The 19,286-nt window shown below is 47.3% G+C and overlaps 1 protein-coding gene across 1 annotated transcript in view; it reads right to left on the bottom strand.

Annotated features, from left to right (window-relative positions):
- KCNK12 (potassium two pore domain channel subfamily K member 12) overlaps nucleotides 1–19,286 on the bottom strand; it is a 35,780-nt gene that overhangs the window by 15,431 nt on the left and 1,063 nt on the right. The window contains exon 2 of the mRNA XM_023746083.1: nucleotides 19,004–19,156. Within this exon, the coding sequence (XP_023601851.1) occupies nucleotides 19,004–19,156 (153 nt within the window). The remainder of the gene's footprint in view (nucleotides 1–19,003; nucleotides 19,157–19,286) is intronic.

Raw genomic sequence — 19,286 nt, 5'->3', positions numbered from 1 at the left:
AGACTTTCTATCAATACGCATTTTCCCTATTAATGGATACCGAAAGTAGTATATGTGACTTCCATCATATGGATTCTGTAAAAACATTTCTAGCATTTAAAGTGATTCTCACATTTTAAAAGGTTGGTAGATTTCTGGTTCAAGATAATCATCTAATCACCTGAATTTATCTGCTCTCCCTCTAAGACCCTATGAAAATGACGCTAAAGGGATATAAATGTGTAAACCAGTAACAACACTGAGAATGGGGAGGGAGGTTTCCAGTGGATAAAGAATTTCAACATGATTTGTGGAAGGTGGACAGCCGGGGAATGAGTGGTGAGTGATATGGGAGGGTGCAGCTCAGGGAAGGTGACAGCTGAGGAGGGGAAGGAGATGAAGAACCCTGGGAAACACCCACTGACCTACAGAGAAACACGAGTCCACAGCCCCACCTATGCACACTGATCTTCTATTTTTAATTCTTAAATGGGAATGGACAGCCACAGTTCAGACATCTGGGGGAAGCCTGCCACCCCTCTCTCGCCTGGTTCTCCTCGTAGCTTAGCCACTCCATCTTTCAGACACTAAGGTTCAGTCTTCAGATCTCTTCTCTTCTGGGTCCCCTGATCACTCCCTGGAACCAGGGGTTCAGCCTGGCTGTACATTGGAGTTATCTGAAGAGTTAACAAAACACTAGTTTCTAAGCCCCACCACCAGAGAGTATGATGCAATTGGATTGTTGGGGGGTGGGGGGAGGGGAGAACAGCCTGGGCATTAAGACTTTTTAAAACTCTCCAGGTAATTTTAATATGCAGCCAGGGTTGAGAACCACCATCCTAGCTGACCTTTGACAGTACTTTAATAACACTTAGGAGTGGTTCTCACCCCTGCCTGCACATTAGAATAATCTGAAGAACTTTAAAAAATATCAATTCCTAGGTCTGATCCCCAGAGCTTCTGATTGAATGGGCTTAGGGCAGTGATGGCGAACCTTTTGAGCTCGGCATGACAACATTTTGAAAAACCCTAACTTAACTCTGGTGCCGTGTCACATATAGAAATTTTTTGATATTTGCAACCATAGTAAAACAAAGACTTATATTTTTGATATTTATTTTATATATTTAAATGCCATTTAACAAAGAAAAATCAACCAAAAAAATGAGTTCGTGTGTCACCTCTGACACACGTGTCATAGGTTCGCCATCACTGGCTTAGGGTCAAGTCTGAACATTGATTTTTTTTTCTCTAAGTTTCTTAAGTGACTGAAGTACCACTGCAGCTAGGGTTAATAACCAGTGGTTTATCTTATATAATAAAATGTTAATATGCAAATCAACTGAATGGCAGAACGACCAGTTGATATGACACGCACTGACCACCAGGGGTGCAGGCGCTCAACACAGGAGCTGCCTCCTGGTGGTCAGTGCGCTCCCACAGGGGGAGTGCCACTCAGCCAGAAGCTGGGCTCACAGCTGGTGAGCGCAGCCCCGCCTCTGCAGCAGTGCTAAGGATGTGTGACTGACAGCTTCAGCCCGTTCCCCATGGGGAGTGGGTCTAAGCCATCAGTTGGACATCCCCTGAGGGCTCCCGGACTGTGAGAGGGTGCAGGCCGGGTTGAGGGACCCCCCACCCCCATGCACTAATTTCATGCACAGGGCCTCTAGTAGGCTAATAAGTTCCAAATATGTATCTCAGCTCCATCCTCTCCCTTGAGTTCTAGACTTGCTTATCTAACTATCCAACAGACATCTAACTTGAAGTCTAAGTTGGATAACATGTCAAAATTATATTTTCAAAACTAAGTTCTTGATTCTCATCTCTCTCCCCCAACCACCCTCCTCCTTGATTCTACTATAGTCTTCCTCATCTCAGTAAATGGCAAATTCATCTTTCCAGTGGCTAATGTCAAAAGTCTTAGAGTCCTTTTAGAGTCTTTTTCCCCCTCATATCCTATATCTGATCCATTAGCAAATTCTGCCAATCTACTTTCAAAACATCCAGAATCTAACCACTTACTTTTGCTTCAGGCCATGAGGGTATAGCTGGATCTAGACTTCCCTCCTACCATAAACAACTAGGAAATTGGATAAAATCTACTAAACAATTATTTTCAGATACTGGAAAACTAGTAGTATAGGATTATGATACCTGAGAGAAGGGAAACAAACAATGTGAGACCTTTGATTGCCCTGGTTTTATGCCTAGAGGCAAGTTTCAGGTAGCAATCGAGGAAGGGGTACCCAGAGTGGGGCAGTTTCACTGAGTTGAGGAGACAGATTTAAGTTCAAGGAGGACAAGGCAGCTATAGCAAAAGCAGTAACCAGAGAGGAAGGAACCACCAAGAGAAAGAGCTCCTGAAATTGGCATCAGGGGTTCTCTTGAATCTTTGGCTGAATAACAGTCTGTGCGGGTACAGGGTGAAGCTCCTCAAGACCAAGGAAAAAAACAACTTCCAGGAAAGAACAATTGCTAGAGTTGTAAGCCAAACAATTCCCAGAGCTTTCACAGATCCAGAAACCACCCAAGTTTCAACCTGCCAGGGTGCCAAGGTTTCACTAAATACACTGAATAGTAGAGACCCCAGAAAGGTTATGCCTGAATAGTGTGGCTAAATTAGTTCCAGAGAAAGGCTCCTTTAGACCAGCCTATAAAAAGCTTAAAACCAAGCCTGGAAAATGTCAAACTTACCTATTAGTATAAGGAACCTAAGTTTCTGCCAGAACAAAGTCCAACCCTTTTTGATGGAGTACAACATAATCAAGAACCAACAATGTAAAATTTACAATGTCTCTAATAAATTATCAAACAAGCAAAGAAGCAAGAAGACGAAATCTACAAACAAGAGGGAAAAAAATTGGTCAATGGAAACAGACCCAGAAATGCTAGCGATCAGGAAATTAACAGCAAAGACATTTAAACAGCTGTTACAAATATGTTAAATATGCTCACGGATATAAAGGAAAAGATAAAGGAAATGAGGAAAGAAATGAACAAAATGAAAAAGAACTAAGTGGAACTTGTAGAGATAAAAAAATACAATATCTGAAATTAAAATGTCACTGGGTAAGATTAACTGTAGCTTAGACACTGCAGAAAAAAAGACTGAATTTGAAGACATAGCCATAACATCCAAACTAAAGCACAGTGAGGGAAAAAAAGTCTGAAAAAGAGAAAAAGAAAGAAAGAAAGCAAAGAGCATCAGTTACCTGTGAGACAATATCAGGTGGTCTAACATATGTGTAATTAAAGTCCAAAAATAGATGGTGGTATAACAATAAAAATATATGAAAAAAATATGGTAAAATTTATAAACACTGATCCAAGAAGTTCAGTAATTCCACAGTAGGATAAACACAAAGAAAATACCAAAGAACATCGAAAGCAAATTGCTAAAAATCAAGGATGAAAAGAAAATCTTAAAAGCAACCAGAGAAAACCTTGACCGGGTAGCTCAGTTGATTAGAGCATCGTCCTGATACACTAAAGTTGTGGGTTTGATTCCTGGTCAGGGCACATATAAGAATCCACCAAAGAATGCATGAATGAGTAGAACAACAAATTGATGTTTCTCGCTCTCACTCTCTCTCTCCAGAGGGGGAAAAAAGGGCACATTACTTATATACAAAGACAAAAATCATAGACTTCTTGTCAGGAACTATGCAAGCCAGGGGAAAGAAATCCCTGGCCCCTATCCCTGCCCGCTCTGCCCAATCACTCTGCATTATAAACATTCAGCATCCTGAGTTCCCACATAAACAAATGAACAAACATTTATTGGCCCTCCGCCTATTATATGAGGGTCCTCCCCATGACCCTGTGAGGCAGACGTCATGGTCAGAGTTATATATAGCTGCTAACATGCCAAATTCTGCTCTTTGTTCAATGTGTATGCCAGTAGCTATAAAACACAATGATAAATATCATAGATCTTGAGCCACTTAGAGCTCATGAAGAAATAATACACACTGGCAATCCTTTTGAATGAGTTTGGAATCACACTGCAGTTCAGAGCTGAATATACAAACTAAGTACACGCTCCTCAAGGATTTCTACCCAGAGAGACACGTAAGCTCCCCATAAAGTGGAGGGACAGCTGGTAGTGGGCTGATTTAAATGTTCGAGGTGAACAGCCAAAACAAGGGATTTCACAATTATCTGGATGTTTCCAGGCAGTCTAGAGACCAACAATTTAGACTAACTAGATGCTTAATTTAATGGTGTAACTAAATAGTGACTAATCAGCCAGAATGCTCTTCTAAAGCACTCATCATCACATTACACTTCTGCTCAAGAATATATAATAGCTAAGCCTTATTGCTCCTAATGGCCAAGTTGAAACGTTTCTGTCTGGCTTGCAAGGCCCTCTGATCTGACCTAAACCTACCAAAGCAGTTTTACGTGTCATCAGCTCAGGGTCCAGCTTTGCCATTCACTTTGTGGCCTCAGCCAAATTACTAATTAATAATAATAATAATAATAATAAAAAAAGCCAGCTCACTTTAGAGTGCTTACGAAATGCCAGGGCCAGACTGAGCACCTACATTCATTGTCTCATAATTCTCCCAACAACCATGTGAGATAGGCACTCTTATTATTCCCACTTTATAGGTGTTAAAATGGAAGCTTTGGAAATTCATTCATTTGTTCAACAAACATCAGGTGCTGGGCTAGGCCATGGGAATATAACAGTGAATGAGAGAGACAAGAACCCTGCTTTGGTAGAGCAGGAAGTGGCCAATCAGACAACAAACAAACAAATACATGAGCCAGATGGTTCATGTAAGTGAGATGGACAGTGGCTGGAGGTGAGTGGGGGACATTGCTATAGTCATGGTGGTCAGGGAAGGCTCCTCAAGATGTGACATTTTAGCCATAGATATTGAGGCTTGAATGCAGTTAAGAAGTCGGTCTAAGAGTCAGGGAGCCGTGCTCCAAGGAGTAAGAACAGCAAGTACAAATGCCCTGGGGTCTAATAAGTCCAGTTTAGCTGAAGTGAGTTGAGCGTAACAGAGCAGTGCCAGTGAGGCTGAGAAGGAGCAGGGCCAGATGATGCAGGATCTTGCAGGCTGTGGTGAGGAGCCAGATTTCCTGCAATGGGAAGTCATGGAAGGGTTTCAAGTTAAGTAAGGACTTGATCTGATGGACACCTTGAAAGATCGTTTAGGCTGCTGTGTGGAGAAGAGGTCATCAAGACGCAGAGAGGAAGCTGGGGGTTGATTAAGAGACTGACCCAGTTGCCCCAGCAACAGACGATGGTGGTGGCTGGAGTTGACCAGTCGCCATAGGCATGGGCACAAGTGGATGGAATTGGAATGTATTTTGAAGATTGAACTGAGAGAATTTGATGATGGATATGGGAGATTAGGGAGGAAGAGGTATCAAGGCAGTTCCTCATGTGCTATTTTTTGAGGCGAGGAAGACTGTGATAGGATAGAGTCAAGAGTTCTACTCTGATCTTTTAAGTTTTGACACGTATTAGACATCTACACGAAGATGTCAAGGAGGCAGTTGGACCTGTGGTCTTGAGGCTTAGTGTGGTGGAGGATCGGAGTTTTTTCACCTGGAGGTCATCAGCAGACAGATGGGATTTAAAGTCATGGGGGTGAAGGGATCAGAGTATGTACACCTAATATATACAGCTTTGGCATAAGGATTATTTTGAACTGAAGGCAGTGGAGAAACACCAAACACAGGAAAAGCTCTCTACTCTTCCCCTACCTGCCTAAATGTAGGGCATACATTTCCCTTTGTGAAGATGTCCCCCTCCCTTCAACTGTACCAGAAACTCTTAATCACCAGAGACACTCCTATCACCTGAAATTGCATGAGATTAAGTCTGCAAAACAAATGTTACTAAAATAACCTTTATCTTCCATTAGCTTCCCTATATATTTATCTTCCACAATTCACTACTCCTAAAAGCCCAACCCCCTTTTCCTTTGTCTTATAACTTCTGCACAATTTATTGCTCTTCGTTAAGCTGGTGTGTAAGCCCCTGGCCTAATTGCTTCTTTGGGTATTCAATTCTTTTCTATAAAGGCCCCCCCTTCCAATATACATACATAATAAGCCCCTTTTCCTGTTACCCTGGCTTTTGTCAATTTAATTTGCAGGACCCCAGAAACAGAACCTAAGAGGGTAGAGAAAAAAAGTTTTTCCTCTCCTACCCAAGGAAAGAGTCTGAGGAATAAACATGGGGCCCTTCAACAATGAGGTCACACAGAGGAGGGAATCCAGCAAGGGAAACTGAGGCCAGCAGCTGGTGAGGATAAAGCAGAGTATGATGTCCCAGAAACCAAGAGAAAAGTGAATTTTAAGAAGGAGGAATGGTCAGTTGTATCAAATGTTACTGAGATGCTGAGAAGGTAAGATCAGGAAGTCACCCCTGAATTTGCAGGAAGGAGGCCATTAGGGGCCTTACAGGAGCAGACTCAGTGGCAAGGTGGGGTGGGCTCTTGATTGACATGGATACAGGAGAGAAGGGAGGGGAGGAAGGGAGAAGTTGACTACTCCTATGAGAAGATTTTCTGTAAAAGAGAGCAGAGAAATGGGGAGGTAGTGGAGGATGATGCAGAGGTCAAGAGAGGGTTCCATGAAGAAGAAAGAAAATACAGTATGTTTGCATACGAATGGAGGGCAAATTAACAACAAATGGGAATGGCCAATGACAAGAACAGAGTCCTTGAGAAAGTTAGAGGGGATGCGACCCAGTGCAGCAGGCATTTGAAAGTGGATAATTCATCTGTCATCATGAGAGAAACCACTCCACATGATGAGTGGATTTGGGGGGGTGAAGATAAGAGTCCCTGTCTGATTACCTTTATTTTCTCAATGAAGTATGATTAGAGAATGAGGGGTATGGGAGGCTGGAAGTGGGAAGAGGGGACACACCGTAAGAAATGTAAAAGGAGGGCCTGACAGCTGGAGCGGTCACTGATTTAAATTCGGACCAGTCAGCATCTTTGCGTGGTTTTTCTCCAGCCACATTCAGCAGCTTGAGTGCAGGGGAGGAAACGGTGGAAAGCTGGCATTCTGATGGTGGCAGAGTAGGGGCAGAGGTATCGCACAGGAAGGTAAGGGTCCTTGCGGAGGAAATACAGTAAATCTCAGCTGGGTTAGAAAAGAAGTAAGGACCCAGAGATGCTGGAAACAGTAGTAGGAAAACACAGGTCTTGTGGCCCAAGGCTATTACATTGGAGAGCTGGAGGGATGAGAGGTGGGTGGTCAGAAGGAGAGGCATTTGGAGTCAAAGACTTGAAGGCAGTGCAGTTACTGGTCATAGCAAGGGCATAGGTAGAACCAAGTACGTCCTGGAGTGGCACCAAGAATAACATTGTGAATGAGATGGTCAAGGAATGTGAGCTCGGGGTCTTGGGTGGGCCATGCTTGGGAGGCTGGAGAGCAGTGGATGGGAAGGCAGGGAGCCCGACTTCTTCAGGGAATGAGCAGCAGACATGCCCTGGCAACCCCGCTTATCAATAACAGAGCTGAAATTCAAACCCAGGACCAGGCCCTCAGCACCTCTTCCCAACCCCTACATCACATGGCAATTTGTCTCCATGATGCAGATGTATTTATTTTAACTTTAAACAATTATTTATTGATTAATTTTAGAGAGAGAGAGGCAGGGAGAGAAACCTCGATGTGTTGTTCCATTTATTCATGCATTCATTGTTTGACTTCTTGTATGTGCCCTGACCGAGAGCGAACCTGCAACTTTGGTGTGTCAGGACGATCCTCTAACCAGCTGAGCTACCCGACCAGGGCTCTATTTATTCTTAAAGTGGAGATATGAACAATACCCACCTGCCTGGCTGAACAATGTGATTCAAAAGGCTTTGTAAGGTGCTTTACATTAGGCACACAGTCCAGCTGCCCTACCAGCTCCAGCCAGTACAGGGCACTCTACCGACTTGAGCTTCTGTCATACTCGATTCTAAATTACCCACTGGGTCAGGGGTAGTGCTTACTAATTTGACCACCAGCCCTGTCATTAGGGACTGTGCTGCCTTAGGGATTTGGGGTTTGTGTGAGGGTGGCAATGCCAGTCAGGGGACTTCAGGCAGCTGCTGGCTTTCTGACACACGTTGCATGTTGCAGCTCACTTTGAATGCACTCGGATACTGGCTTACTTACAGAAGCCTGGAGTGAATTCTTTTGCAAACTGAAGCTTTTATACAAAGTGAATCATTTGTAAATGGGGATTTTCTTAAACTGGAGCCTAGGGAGAATTGGGAATCTGGGAGACAAACATTCATTCCACAAAAATTCCTGGAGCCCCCTGGCTGTGCCAAGCCCTGCGCCAGGCACTGGGAGATACAGCAGAAAAGAGCACAGCCAGGCTCCCAGATGCTGGGAGGGACAGGTTCCGCAGTCCCACTCCAGGGCCCACAAAGGAGGGTCCTCTTCCCTGCCTGCTTCCCGGGTTTCCAGACCTCCCTCGGAGCGGGCTCATGTGCCATCTCAGCTCTCCTTCCTCCCTCTTCATTTAAAAATAGAGTCCAATAATCAAAACCTGCATGGTCTCCAAAATGCGCCCTGCCCCCATAGGAAATGCCAACCAACTCAGCATGGGCAGCAGTTTGTGTTTTCCGTTCCCTCTGGGCCTGGGCTGCCCCTGCAGCATTTCTGGCAGGTCCTGGTGTTAGCAGCTCAGAATTCAGAACACTTGGCAGCCAGGAATGAGAGCGTGGCCATTTGGAAAGGACTAGGGAGAAGTCACACAGAGTGAGATTCAGGGTTTGTGTTTATCTCTAACTGTAACTTTCCAGAAAGCTGGGACACCCAATTCCAATAAAAGCCTCCCCGAGTATTTTTGGAGGCATTGTGATGGTGCTGGGTTGTGTGGGAGGAGGTGGTGGTTTTTCCTGGTTTGTGGAACTGTGTCTAGTTACTGATAAAACTTTGGTCCAATTTGTGAGCCAACATCTGTTTTCTAAAGGGTGGGCCATGGACAGGTGAGGGACAAGGCGGAACTACTGGGCTAAGAGGTAGACCTCAGCAGGCTCTTTAGGGCCGGGGGCTGCCGCCAAGGCCAGGCCCAGATGGGGAATCTGAGTTGGTGGGAGAGCTGGGACCAGAAGCCTGGCCTCCTTTTCCAGGACCTTTCCCACCACTCCTGGGCGATAGGGGCTGAGGCTCAGAATCCTCTGCTTTGGTTTCACTGCCAGGATCCTGCTGGGCCCGGCAGGGTGGGAAAAAGACCAAGCTGACTCAGAGAGCCACGGAGACAGCAGTGTCCGCCAGGGGAGCCCCAGCCAGAATGAGCTGGCTGCCTGCTGCGCACCTGCCAGCCGTTGAGAGATCGTTAAACCAGGTCCAGCAGAGGGGCCGGTGCACAGCCAGCCCCTCTGGCTCCAGGGGCCTGGAGGGAGAGCAAGGAGCTGGGAGGTTCTTGGAGCCTGGCCTGGGCCCGGCCTTTTCCATCCCCCACCCCCACCCCCCAGCAGTCACACTCATTTATTTATTCCATCCATTCAACATACGTTGATCAATCACCACTTCGTGCCAAGCACTATGCCCCATGATTTACAGAAACTACCCCTTTGCTTTCATGATCTACATCTCCAGACACAGGGCCCTCTTCATAAGCAGTCATTCAGTGCACAGCTGCTGCCATTATGGCTATTACTGTTATTAATCGTGGCAGTGATAAACACTGCTGAGACATAGCTCCTGATCTGGAAGAGGAAGAAAGGAAAGGAATTTCTGACACTTACTATGTGCGGGGTCCTGGGCCAGCTTTTGACATATCTCACCCCACTGAACAGAGGCTTATATAATGGTCAGGGAAAATGGCACAGAATCAAACACGTAGCATTAAGTCTGGGGGCAGTAAGAGGGACTTCACAGATGGTCTCATTCTAGTGGCCCCATTTGAGCTGGGCCCTGAAGATCAAGTTCACTCAGTAGAAGATGGAGAGAGAGGGAAGGGCATTCCAGGTGGAGAGAACAGCATGAGCAATGGCCTGGAGGCTTAAAATGCCAGGAGTTTAGGTGGGGACTGAGGTGGTGACTGGGGGGGGTTTGGGGTGGAGTGGAGCAGGGGGTGAAGGGGGATGGCCAGCAGGTAAGTGACTAGAGAGGGTAGTGCACTGGCAGGTGCTTGGTGTCATGCATTCTCCTAACGTCCGGGCAGTTGTGCCTCCAGGACATGACCTTGGGCAGAGTCTCTCATAAATCAGCTAGCTGTTGGGAGGCCCGGGCCTGAGCTGGCCGTGTCCCCAGACTTTCCTGCTTATTTGGGTTTCTGTTTCTGCCTCTCCTTGCCCACTGCTGCTATCCCAGATGCAAGGCTAAAAGCCCTCCAGTCACGGGGTCCCCTCTCTTGCAGCTTGGTGCAAGGGGCCTCCAAAGCTCGCTCCAACACGGGCTCCAGAGTTCCAGTGAGCTGCACAGAGCACTTGCCTTTCCACCCTCTCCTTCTGCCTGGCGGCCTCCCTCATGGAGAGGTGAGGGTTGTGAAGGATAGAAAGAAGGCAGCCTCCAGTTCAGTCTAGCCACAGGGGCTGCAAGGGGTACAGCACAGCCAAATCCAAGTTTCTAAGCTGTGCCTGAGCCCTGTTTCACACCCTCAGGTTCTCTGCCCTTTCTCCCAGCAGATCTGACTGGGATGTGATTCTGCTCCCTTTGTGGTAATGCTCAGGGGCAGCAGAAAGGATACTGAGCATCCTGAATCCTCTATCCTGGCATTGACTCACTTGCTGTGTGACCCCAGGCAAGTCACTTAACCTCTCTGAGTCTCTCTCTTCATCTGTGAAATGGAATAATAGCATCCTCATTAGTTTTGGGGAGGTTCCTGAGTAAACATGGGTGAAAACACAGTACAGTAAACTGGCAAGCAGGTCCCACACATGTGGGGAGATGATCAGGGAGGTCACTGATGCTTCGGTCACCCCTCCTGAACCCTAAAACAAAGGCCTTGCCACTGGCATGGTGGAGTATGGAGCAGGAAGATGCTGGCACCTGATCTACCCCCAGAGACCTCTGACTGGGAATGCTTTCTCCACCCATCAGGAGAGCTGTGTTAGCCAAGAGTGAAGCATGCAGGGTGAGGCCTGGGCCTGGGGCCTGGAGCAGCACCGTGGCTCCCACCACAATGTGGCTGTTTGCCGCAGTGCCATCCTCCAACGACCTCCACTGCCATCCTGACACCAGGTCCACCTCAGAGGTGTGTGGCGGGGCTTCTCTGCTGGTCTCAGCTCCACAACCTGCCCCTATGTCCAAGCACAGCCAAGAGGCCCCAGCCCACCCAGAAACCAAGGCAGTGGGTGGGGGTGGCTTCCCAGGGCGCTGTTCTTGGGAGTGGGGGGCACAGAGAAGCACTAGGTGTTTAACCCACCACTCCATCACTCATTCATTATTTGCCAAATATGTTCTTTAAAAAGATTAAAGAGACACATGTGAGGAATTATTAAAACATTCTAGTTGAGGAACCAAAGAAAATGCATTTTTCAAAGCACCCTCCCAGGCCAGTTATGTAACAGAACAGGACACAACATGCCCCAGAGACAGTGGCCAATCAGAATGAGGCAGATGCCACACTGCAGGGATGGCTGAGACCCAGAGGGCTGGGCACAGAGTGCGGTGGCCAGGGAGCCGCAGGGGATGAGCTGTGCCCCGGGTCCCTCCCGTGCAGCGAGGCAGCGCAGGGTTCATCAGCGGGGCCAGCCCAGCTCTGAACAGCTAACGCTTACCAAGGGCTTGCCAGGCACTGTGCACAGATCAGCTCATTCATACTTAAAGCTACCCCATGGGGCAGGAAACACTGTTATCCTCACTTTACAGAGGAAACCCACGTTATAGGTGCATTCGCTCAACAGGAGCACATGTAAGTGGCCAAGTTGGGATTGGAACCCAAGCCCAGGGAGGAGGTGACACTCACAGACAGGGTCCAGAGTATCCTCCACCAAAGCCACAGGTGGCTGGCAGAGGAGGTCTAGATTCCCCTAAGGAAGAGCTAGACCTGGTGGCTGGCTAGGGAATGTCAGGGTTTAGGATAGAACTTCTGGGGCCAGAGCCAGAAAGGAAGGGTGGCAGCCAAGAGCTGGCTGGAGGTGTGGGCCAATGGACTTCAGTTCTCTCTCCCCTCTCTCCCAGCACCTCCCCTGTACTGTGCAAAGGTTTTCTCCATCCCGTGGAAAGTCTTATAACCTCATAGTCTCAAGACCCTCTCCTTCCCAACCTTTCTTGCATAAAAATCCTGCCACTGCCTCGGGTGAGGTCAGAGGTCAAGATTGTTCAGGGTGCTCACCTCTGCGCCCACCCACCCCTTCTGGTTTGCTGACTGGCAGCCCCTGTCCCAACCCTGGATCCTGAGAAAGTCATTGGAGCTGGGTAGAAGCAAAGGGAGGACCAGAAGTCTGAGGGAGACCCTGGGCAGGGGGTGACCACAGGGGCACATGGCCTTTTGCTCTGTCTCCCAGCTCCTCTAAGTCTGAGGCAGCCATACAATGGCAAGGAGTCCCACTATAATTGTTGGGGTGGTGGGGGCACTGACCTTCACCTTTGAACAGACCTAAGGCTCTGGCCGGGTGGCTCAGTTGACTGGAGTGTTGTTCTATACACCAAAAGATTGTGGGTTTGATTCCCAGTCAGGGCACATACCTAGGTTGTGGGCTCAATCCCCAGTAGTGGGTATGCAGGAGGCAGCTGATTGATGTTTCTCTCTCATCATTGATGTTTCTATCTCTCTATCCCTCTCCCTTTCTCTCTCTCTCAAATCAGTAAAAAAATACTTAACAAGAAAATGAAGAACCCATGAAACATTTAGCTGCATAGCTGTCCAGTCTCTGCTAGGCTTTGTAAAGGTATAGGCTCAGCTCGGGAGAGAGACCGAGCAGTTCCATTGACTCAGCAATTTCACTGCTGGAAATTCAGCCCAAGGAGATACTGCAAAAAGAAAAGGCCATCTGCATAAAGATGATCACTGTGGCATTACTAAAAATAGCCCCAAACAGGGAACCACCCAGCTCCTCAGCAGCAGGGGTAGTAAATTATAGAACGTCAGCCAAATGGAATACATATCACGCACCCACTAACACTGATATGTGAAGGCTATGTGGAAACAGGGAAACACTGATGATAACACGTTGGAACAGATCAGTCAGTTCCCTTCCTTCTCCCTACAAAAGGGGTGACAAAGAACTGCAGAGGAACCTGCAAAGATGAAGAGTTGGGTTAGGGCAGTTGGATCACGAGTGGCTTGCTGTCTTATTCTTTGAATAAATAATTATCGAGTATTTACCATGGGCTGGGTCCAGTGCTGGGAGCTGAGGATGGAGCAATGAATGAGAATGCATTTCCTGCTCTCCATCTAGAGCTTCAAATCTAACGCTACCGCTTTTCCCCTAAGTGTCCTTCAAAGTTGTCATAGCATCATCTATACTAATAAAAGGGTAATATGCTAATTAGACCGGACATCCTTCCGGATGACCTTCCGGACGAAGCCGGGGCTGTGAGGGAAGCCCAGGTCCCGGGTGCCTGCTGGCGGCTGGAGGGAAGGAAGGCCTACTCTTGCACAAATTTTGTGCATCGGGCCTCTAGTCTTTCAATAAAAAATAGTTGATGAGAGTAATATAAGCGAGGAAAGGTGTTGCTCTCCTTCTGGGCAATGTATTTCATTCCTGGTATCAGAACCACTTCTGTCTGGATGACATTCATGTTAGAAGAAAGTCTAATGCAAACGTGGTAGTGATATTCCGGTCTTATAATGTTTCCTTTGAAGACAAAAAATATTTTTTTTAATCCATGTTAAAAAAAGAGGAAAAAAGTTAGGACTTGTTACTAATCTCACAATTGAATAATTAAGTGTGCCTAATTTTGAAAGCTGCAAGCTAAATTATGCAGTGCTGAAAGTGACAATCTCATACCTACACCATCTCATCTATAGAGCCATGGTTTTAGCTTTATAGCTGAAATATGCTGCCAGAAAACCTAATAAAAGGAAGCAAAAAGATTTCTGTTTATATCAAGCTGCCATTTGAGAAAGACTTTTAAATATGTTCCTCCCTATGTGTAAATCTGACAGCAGTTGCATAATTAGAACCCCAGTGGAGAGTTTCTTTTTAATCTTTTCAAAGTAAACCAATAAAACATCCTTTAGGATGTCAAGTGATGGATTAATACTCTTTGAATTGTTTAAATATCTTTGAGCTAGAGCATTGCCTCCAAGAATATTGCTTACTACTAAGAAGATACAAGCCACCATCTTTATCTTCAGGAGTTCATGTAGTCACAGGGCACGCAGATAACGACATGCCAATGGCCACACATGCATCTATGATAAGTTACTTTGTTAAATGGAGGGGTGAATAAATGGATACATTCACGTTAAAACAAACTTGATTTCAACCCCTTCGGAATATGTGGCGTAGCGTACGTGGGATAAATAATAATTACCTAGGGTTTCATTTCAGTGTAAGCGATCAATATGAGTAATTTAGACCACAAAATTGGGTTTTATTTTGCTTGAGCTATTCAGATTGAGCTATACAGCCTCAGCGACTATTGAACAATCACAGGAAAATTTTCTCATGGGGTCTGTGCTGTGTGGACACACGTTTGTGTCTACACGGTTGCAAGCTGCCTAGCTCTGGATATGGGACCCTGTTCACGCCTAATGTTAGGACAAACATTCTATCCCATCATGATGTTCCATTTAACCCTCGGTACAGACAGCCACACCTGAACTTTCCTTCTATGTCTCCCTCTAGCTGAAGGCCCAATTCTGCCCCCAAACACACACACACACACACACACACACACACACACACGCTGAGAGCAAGTGGCTTCTGTCCTTGGAACAGAGTTTACTAGAATGTTTCCCACTTGTTAGCATTCCAGTCTCTGATGACCTTTTCAGTGGGATCTTGCCTTCCCAGCTGTCTAAGGCCTGCCAGATGCTTCTAGTCAGACTGACCTTTAAGATAAGCCTGTTCCTTCAAGTTTTCTCTGGACTTAATTAGTTGGCAGCCTGATCAACAGAGCATCCTCCTGCCCAGCCCTGCCCTGATGGCTGAGAAAGGGCACACCCACACCCACATAGCCATTATTTTTATTGTTGTTGCTAATCCTCACCTGAGGATATTTTCTCCATTGATTTTAGAGAAAGTGAAAGGGAGGGAGGGATGAGGGAAGAGAGAGGGAGAGAAAGAGGAAGAGAGAGAGAGAGAGAGAGAGAGAGAGAGAGAGAGAGAGAGAGAGAGAGACATTGACATTGATACATTGATGTGAGAGATTGGAGATTGGTTGCCTCCTGCACATGCCCCAACTGGGGCTGGGGTTCGAACCTGCAATCCAGGTATATGCCCTTGATCGGGAATCAAACCCGTGACCCTTCAGTGCCCAGGGTCAACACTCTAACCGTGGAGCACGCCGGCCAGGGCCACACACCCATTATTAAATACTTCAGTCTCAAACAAGAATGTGCGACCCAATGATATGCATGAAATTGGTAGAACAGACACTACTGAACTTGGATTCTGGACCCAGCTGAACACACAATTAACTGTGATCTGAGACAAGTGCCCTCACATTCTGGGCTACATGGGACTGGACCAAAGGTCCCCTCCTTGTTCTAATTATCGATTTAATGGCCCATGTTGGAATATGCTTTCACCTTTGCCTGGTAGAATAAGCTTTAATTATTCAAAACATAGCACCAGGTCTGACATACACAATACATCATGTTTATGTAATGAAGGAAGGAAGGGTTTTTCTATACTAAAGTCTGGATGAATCATTTAGCTGGGTCTGCACAACACACACTCAAAATGTTCACACGGCTGCATGGACCATTCATGCTGTGATAGTCACTAATCAAATAAAACTGAGTGCACGCTAATTTCTCTCTTCACTGGGCAAGGTAGCAGATAGAGAATCCTGTGCCCATTTTGGACTGAGTTTTGGCTCCCCGAGCCGCTGAATCCATAAAAGCACCAGTAATAGTAATCATTGTCTCTGAAGACTCAGGGCATTTAAGGGGAAGGAACGATGTGAGCAGAAAAGAAAGTGACATAAGTAGGTCTTTACTTAAATCGCATCCAAGTATATTTTGCAAGAGAAGGCTGAAATGACAATCATGCTACTTTGGGATTCAGCAGAACCTATCTGACCAATGTGAACCACTGCCCCAGATCATGCTACTCGTGCTGCTATCTTGGCAATCCCTGCAAGGGGCTCATGCAGTGCTGAGCCGTCCACAGGCAGGTTCTGGTCCCTGAGTGCAGCTCCTCTCAGAGATGAATGTTGTCCTGTAGCAGATTTTGGAAAACAATGTTGGGTCATTCATAACACAGCCACACGCTTCCGTGTAGCCCTCCTACACTGCTTGCCTACACCCAAAAAACACAAATCGAGAAAGAGAACATAGTTCTTTTCCACTTGCCTAAAGAACAGCCATTCCTGCCAGTAGATTAAAGGCTGGGGCTTAGAACAATTTGCCAAAACACTGACTTGATTTTTTTTTGTGCAGAAAGCCTGAGAGAAGCTTTTGAAGCTATGGCTGGGCAGTGAATGAAGAAATTGATGGGAGCTTATCAAAGAAGCCCAGAGACAGCAGGTCCCAGGAATGGGGCCCGGTCTGTATGCGCTCACAGCCCATAGGGAAAGAGGATCCTGCTAACCTTTTCCTTTGTCACTGGGAGAGAAATGCGGTGGCCTCCCAATATGTGCACAGGTGTGTGTCTAGGTGGAGGAGAGCAAAAGGTGTGTTTACAAAAGGAGGAGCACAAATCAATAATGAGCTATGAACACATGATGTCATCCTTCGGGACGAAGCATCCTCAGTACTTTTAAAGCACTTAAAAAAACCACTCTAGTTGCTATAGCAACTTGATGCAGCTCTTTAAAGGGGATTTTTTTGAGGGGGTCATTTTATATCTTCAATCTCCATAACAACATGATATGGCTTTTAAAGGGTATTTTTATCCAATTTGTGTGTTGGAATTGGGCCATATTTGCCTTTTTTAGTTTAAAATAATCAGATCAAGCATGACACATGAAAAATCATTGAAGGAAAGGAAGCCCTTTAGTAAACGATACATACATACTGAGCGCGACATCTCCAGCTGCTCACATCCTGCGCATGGATGCCGTCTTTCTGCCTCCCAGCAGCCATCGGTGATGGCTTACGCTGGTCAGTTAGTCCGTGCCCCCCAGCCTAGGCCGGCATACCAAGCCAGACCAGAACCCACCCATGGAAGGTGTGTCTATGAAATCCCTCACTTCTCAGCCCAGTGAATCCAGCCCCCTCATCCAAAACTACTAGAGGTCCAAACAGCCCAGTGCCTTCTCCCACTCTGGGACTCCAAGCAGGATTGGACACACACACAATTTTGCCAAAATGAAAGCTTGTGTTTACTCTGCACCCTGTACAGTAACTGGGAAGGAGGTCTGTTTCATGTGACACCCAGGGGCAGGGAGAGGGGGGAAATGGGGAAAGTGGGTGAAAGGAGAAGAGAGGGTGGGGTGGAATGGGGAGCAGTGGTGGCTCCCGGATCTCTACAGAAGAAGCTCAGAGGAGGGGGGAGTGGGAAAAGTAGGGGGCCTCAAGGAGTACTTACAAAACATTTTTTGTAAGGTGGTGAAACCATGAGCTGTTTGTACCAAAAAGAAAGAAGGAGCCTGGCCAGCATGGCTCAGTGGTTGAGCGTCGACCTATGAACCAGGAGGTCTCAGTTTGATTCCCGGTCAGGGCACAGGCAGGGGTTGTGGGCTTGATCCCCAGTGTGGGGCATGTAGGAGACAGCCAATCAATGATTCTCTCTCATCATTGATGTTTCTATCTCTCTCTCCCTCTCTGAAATCAATAAAAATATTTTTTTTAAAAAAAGAGAGAGAGATGGGATGATGGCAAGTATAGAGATACTACCCCCCCCCCCAAAACCCTGCCCAAGTTACCCCTTGGTGCCGCTATTGGTTGGAAAAGGTGTCAAGGTAGCAAAGAAGAGAAGTCGAGAAATTGGAGGGAAAGTTGGGGGTGGGGAGAGGGCGTGCAGAGGAGGGAGAGAAAACCAAGGGTGGCCCGGAACAAGAGCAGCTGAAGTCTGGCCTCCAAGTCGCCCAGCTTTTCTGTGAGGAGGGGGCAGTGTGGACTCTAGGAAAAGCAGGTGGGAAGGGGATCTAGGAAAGAGATTCTGGGGAGAGTGGTCGCATTCCTCGGATAAAAGGGCTAGAGCAGTGGTTCTCAACCTTCCTAAAGCCGCGACCCTTTAATATAGTTCCTCAAGTTGTGGTGACCCCCAACCTTAAAATTATTTCCGTTGCTACTTCATAACTATAACTTTGCTACTGTGATGAATCGTAATGTAAACATCTGATATGCAGGATGTATTTTCATTGTTACAAATTGAACATAAAGCATAGTGATTAATCACAAAAACAATATGTAATTATGTATGTGTTTTCCGATGGTCTTAGGCGACCCCTGTGAAAGGGTCGTTCGACCCCCAAAGGGGTCGCGACCCACAGGTTGAGAACCGCTGGGCTAGAGGATGCTGAGGGGAGAACGCGTGGAAAAAGGGAGAGAGAAGAGGAGAGTAAAACGCTGAGTGGAGAGAAGGGGCTTTCCAAATTATTTATATGAAGAAACTGAGGCGGCAGGGGGGGCGGGGGTGGTGAGAGATAGAAAGGAAGCAGAAGGCCCATGTGCTCACAGGTCCTTTATAGAGGAAAAACCAGTCGCACAGAGGTTCAGGCATGGAGCTGACAGGTGCTGGAGCGCAGGCGGCCCCGGGTCTGCCAGTGCCGGGGTGAGGGTTCCACCCCATCCGGCCACGCTGCCAGGCGAGTCTTCGCTGGGTAAGCTCCAGGGAGGGGCCTCCCGCACCAGAAGCCAGTTAAGAGAGAAGAGGCCAAAGGAGGGGACGGGGCGAAGAAGAGAGGGCGAGAAGAAAGTAGGCAATGGGGCATTCGAAGAGACGGGGTAGCTGATGGACGCGGACTCAGCCGTCCAGCAGTGGAAAGGGCAGCAGGTGAAAGGCGCGGAGAGGGAACGCGTGCGGGGCGTGCTGCTCACCTATGGTGGATACCACGGTGCCCACGAAGTAGAAAGCGCCGGGGAAGTCCCAGCGCGGGCGCAGCGCGTCGGCTCGGACGCCGGCGGCCAGCGCGGCCTCGTAGTGCCGAAGGAAGGCGCGCAGCTCGGGCTCCGCCACTCCGTGCGCGGGGCCTGAAGTTGCGAAGGGTGGGGCCCCCAGGGGGGCGGGGGTTTGGGTTTGGCGGGGGTCTTCCCGGGGCCGAAAAAAAATGGGGGGGCCCCGCCACCAAGTAAAAGGCCCAATTAACCCCCCCCAGGAACC

The sequence above is a fragment of the Myotis lucifugus genome, unplaced genomic scaffold (assembly GCF_000147115.1).
Source record: "Myotis lucifugus unplaced genomic scaffold, Myoluc2.0 scaffold_6, whole genome shotgun sequence".
Lineage (NCBI taxonomy): Eukaryota > Metazoa > Chordata > Mammalia > Chiroptera > Vespertilionidae > Myotis > Myotis lucifugus.
Note: the sequence above shows the minus strand (reverse complement) of the source record. Positions and strands in the feature narration are given on the sequence as shown.